At 37.8% G+C, this 4,685-nt stretch overlaps 1 protein-coding gene across 1 annotated transcript in view; it reads left to right on the forward strand.

Moving 5' to 3' along the window:
* The window catches only part of elp2 (elongator acetyltransferase complex subunit 2), a 42,944-nt gene that overhangs the window by 3,792 nt on the left and 34,467 nt on the right, over positions 1-4,685 (forward strand). Inside the window, exons 5-7 of the mRNA XM_014005664.1 lie at positions 2,062-2,139; positions 2,396-2,460; positions 2,574-2,640. Coding sequence (XP_013861118.1) covers positions 2,062-2,139; positions 2,396-2,460; positions 2,574-2,640 — 210 coding nt within the window. The remainder of the gene's footprint in view (positions 1-2,061; positions 2,140-2,395; positions 2,461-2,573; positions 2,641-4,685) is intronic.

Below are 4,685 nucleotides of genomic sequence, written 5' to 3' on the forward strand. Positions count from 1 at the left end.
TTCTGCCACAGCTCTATTGGTCTAATGGTCTATGTCATGGACTTTCTTGTGGGAGATCAGGGTTCAAAACCCAGCTAATGCAACAATCTGTGGCAACACAATGAATCCCGTCACAAAAACAAGTATGGTAGCTTGCAAGGCCAAATGTGAGCAAACAAACTCTCAAAGCTAAAAGATGGACTGTTAGCTCAGCAGAATACATACTGTGAAGAACCCAGAGAGGGTTATTTGATTGTGCTTTCTGGACAACAATAAATTTGTACATTTAGGCACTCCTGCAATAGTGATACTTTTTCTGCTACAAACTGACTCCGGCCCCCCACCAGAGAAGGGAAAAGTTATGTGGCCCTTATAGGAAAATGTTTGGGGACCCCTGTGATACACGCACTAATATGTGGTTTCACTCTTGTGTGCTCGGCACAGTGCTRACGCACCAGTGTTGTTCATCCTATCACTAGTCAGCTCTAATACAGTACTTGGACTCTTTGGTAAATTATGATCCTGCCATATATCAGAACTCAGTTTTCCAGCAGAACATCACCAAAAGTGTCACAGTGCCTACCCTTCAAAGTTATTTATGGGAACAGAGCACCTTCTTCCATAGTTCTGCACTCCCCCATTGTGAGCACTTTAAGTGATGGACAAGTTCAGCATGAGCAAGCTGCAGTTACACAACCCCGTGTGCAACAAACTGGGACACAATCTGTGGTCTGACACCTTTGGTTTGACAAACATGATATATATATTTTTAATAATTTAAACAAACTTCATGTTCACTGTACCTTTTATGAAATTTCAAACTTGTTCAGGATGCCCGTGAAGCAGAGCTCAAAGTCACAACAAATGCTCTCCTGCAAAAACACATTTCTGCTCAAATTAGAAGGTGAAGTGCTTTTTTCATAGACTTAAACATTTTTATTTTTATTTAGCATCTTCCTTTTATGTTAATAATTCTCCATCACCTGAAAAAATACAGTTTAATGCCTTCGCTTGAAAGTGTTTTTTTTATTCCTGTATTAAATAGAAAAAAAGAGGAAACTTGCTGCTTCTATTTGAAGTCAGATTCAAATCCAGCTCAGTGTAATGCTGCTAAATTAACTGCAGAAATGAAAGAAAGCTGGAAATATGTTTGAAAGCAGATAATCTGACTGTAAATATATGCTTGTAATTGATGATTATTGAAAATATTTTAGGATTTGTTTTGTTGAGTTTTGATTATTACTTAAGTCTATAATTCCTTTGGGTTTTTGGAATATTTTAAAATAATGTCATTATTTTGTGCAAGGTTTGATTTATTCCAAGTAGCGCCAAAATATTGAATCTTTATTGTCTTTATGTACATAATGTTATTAATTCAAAGGATGGCCATAAAACACAGAGATGAATCAGACGCACCCCTCTGTCCTCAGCTGATAGTAGCCAAAATACTAAACAATGTTGTATTGTGACGACTGGAGGACGTGATCAGTGAGGAAAGTGGGACTTAATCATTTATTTATTGTTATTTAATGTTCAACAATAATGTAGCAACTGCACTGTGCAGTTCCTTAATCCAAACCTTATTTGACCTACATGTGAAATAAGCAAATAATGTTACGGTTGATTTAAAAATACCACATTTATTTTTGACAGTTTGGTGTCAGCAGCGTTCCTCGAAGTCATCCGTATCTATTTTTCTTTATTTTTCAAGCTGTCTCGCGTGACGGGGGTCCTTATGCTGAAAGTTTCTGTGTCCACCTGTCAACGCAAAAATAAATAAAAAAATACCTATGCTATTTGACAGTCACTGAGTGTGTCTCTGCAAACTGGTTCTAACCTTGAGTTATATTTCCCTCCAATGATATGAGGTGTCATTAAGTGGATGTATGTTTTATACTGTTTTACCTCCTCRTGTCAAACAGGGCCTACTTTGGGACAAAGAGAATAATAAAAATCCAAAGTAATTAAAGTCTCATAAATATTTAGCCTAATATACACATTATTAGTAGTAGTTTTGTAGCAGTATTATAGTGGGTCTGAAAGTTTATATATGTGTGTTTGTTTTTGTTTTTATGTCCTCAGCTGAGTGCCTCCATAATGTATCAGTCGGCAGTGGTTTTATGATGGATGTGTCTCTAGCATTGTTGCCAGGCACCAGAGGTAAGCATATACTGCTCCTGCATAAAGAAAACATACTTTAAGACACACAAACACACATTTTTCCTCTCCTGTAACTGAATGTCATTTTCAGAACGCCTTAAGCTCTGGAAGCCTCTCATGTTGCATTGCCTGTTTTACATGCCTGTTGTTTACTTGTTGCTGTGCATCATCCTTCCCCGGTCTTAAAATTCCGATGCTGAAATGCAACCTTACTGTGTGCGTTTGTCTCTGTGTGTGTGTCTGTGTGTTTCCACAGTTCCTATACTTGCCTGCGGCGGTGACGACTCTCGGGTGCATCTGTATGTGCTGGCGAACGGACAGGTAAACTGCGATCATTACTCACCAGGAAGCAGCTTATTTACGTATTCTGTTTGATGCTCTGAATTAGAATGAGCCTGAGTTYACGAGCACTGACCTCCTGAAATCCATCGCAGCTCCAGAAAGTCATGTCGCTGCAGGGACATGAAGACTGGGTTCGAGGAGTGGAGTGGACATCTGCAGGTGAGTTGTGGTCTACTTCTTTAGAGCTGCTCATTGGAGAGTTCTCTGGAAAGTCTTTTTTTTAATCACTTTCTGTAGTTTCCCTTTTAAAAGAGTTATAGAGTTTATATTTTTAGAGTTATATGTGACAAACCAGTATAAAACACCGTCTGCATCCTTTTATTTCCTTTTTTAAATGAATTTTTTGATGTTTTTTTTATGAATGAAACAAAATAAGAATTAAATATGTATAAAACTCATATTTTTATCCTATTATCAAGTGCAATGTGCAGATTTAAACATTTATAACAATTTAAAATATAGATTTAGTTGATGGAAATTTTGTAGTATAATACAAAAATGCAAATGTTTTGCTTGATGATAATAATAAAAACTATATTATTCATTATTAGAGTAAAAAAAAAGAAAATAAGTTTATTTACATAACATTAAGTGACAATGAATAAGAGAGTTGCATCACTGATGAAGACCAGGAAAGCCTGGCTCCTTGGAAACAAAATAAAATGAAAAAAACTGAGAGACGACTTAAGACTTTTGCAGAGTACTGGAAGTTCAAAGTATTACTAAAATGATACTTTTTTGGGGGTATTCACAGTAACTTGCACACCATTTTAATCTAACAGTGTCAGTAAAGTATTTGTGGATAATCTTTACAGATAATAAAGGAGAGAAATATTTATCTGTAAAAAAGTGTGAGAAAAGAACAAACGCTTAAAGAGAAAACAAAAACATTTTGGAAATCATTTCATTATTTCCAATAGTGTTTTTTTTTTGTCTTCTACAGTCTGAAATGACGTTTAAATGTTTTTTTTTTCTATTTTTTTGTATTGCAAATAAAACTCTGCAAAGCTGGAAGAGGTTATATTAGATGTTTAATGACATCATTCAGTTAATTTCACGAGACTGACTCAACAAAAGCTCTTTGGCCTTTTTAAAAGCAAAAACAAAGAAAGGGCTTTGTTTGGAACAATAAATCACTAATGTTGCTTCAGCTTTACATGTCAACTGAAAAATATCTATTTTTATATTTTACTATATACAGTAATTGTTAAACCATGGATCCAATGTGGACTGTGTGGATCCTATCACCTTCTTTAAAGTACTTTAGTTATGACTAAAAGCTTTTTTCCCCCCCATTTCTGTCACCTGATTTCTTCATCAGTATACATTTTCTACTCTGTTGAAATATAAACTGGCATAAAGAATGAGTAAAGTTTATTTATCAAAAAGAAAAAATAAGTAGTTCCTCTGGATGGGTTCTTCTTTAGTGAAACGTTACATCTCTCATTCAAGACACTTCTTCAGTCTGAAGAGTTTCAGGTGAACTCAGCCTTAAATGCACTGCCTCCACATGGTGGACAAACAGGTTAGTCACATGCAAAAGAGGGCCATCACCTAACAGTATGCTTGATTAGCTCTATTGTTCATAGAGGGTGTGCCCAATCACCTGACTAATTGGTTTGAATGCTGTGGTTCCCTTTCAGTCAATTCACTCGGTACAACATCATGTATGGGAACCACGCCCCTGCGTGTCCTGGCTGAAGCCACCTCTAATCACGCCTTTAGGCAGGTGACGTGATGACGACAGATGTCAGGCTCCGCCTGCACATATAAATATTGTCGCATCACCGTCACTCCTCAGTTCTACTGCTCTTCACCTCGCTAGAACACCTCTCAACTTAGCTAATTAGCTGCTGCTAATTAGCTTTGTTTGTTTCGAAGGATCTGGAATTTAGCTTAACAGCTTTAGTTGGTGTTAGTCGCAGCTGCCTGCCGGTAACTGTGCCTGCCCGCGGAGCGCTAAATTCGAGACGCCTTTTTTCTTTTATTCGACGGAGTAATTTTGTGGTTCGGGATGAGCACGAAATCACTCAGGAAGCAGAAGTCTTCAGTTCGCCCCTGTCCCCAGGGGTGCGGCTTCTCGCTCCACGAAAAGGACCAGCACGAGGCTTGCCCGGTCTGTCTGGGGATCGTCCACGCGAGCCCGAAGCGTGTGCGTTTTGCCGCCTGCTTCGACGCTCAACTCTGGAGAGACGGGTTAAGTT

This window comes from Austrofundulus limnaeus, unplaced genomic scaffold, assembly GCF_001266775.1.
Source record: "Austrofundulus limnaeus strain Quisiro unplaced genomic scaffold, Austrofundulus_limnaeus-1.0 Scaffold32, whole genome shotgun sequence".
In the NCBI taxonomy this organism is placed as follows: domain Eukaryota; kingdom Metazoa; phylum Chordata; class Actinopteri; order Cyprinodontiformes; family Rivulidae; genus Austrofundulus; species Austrofundulus limnaeus.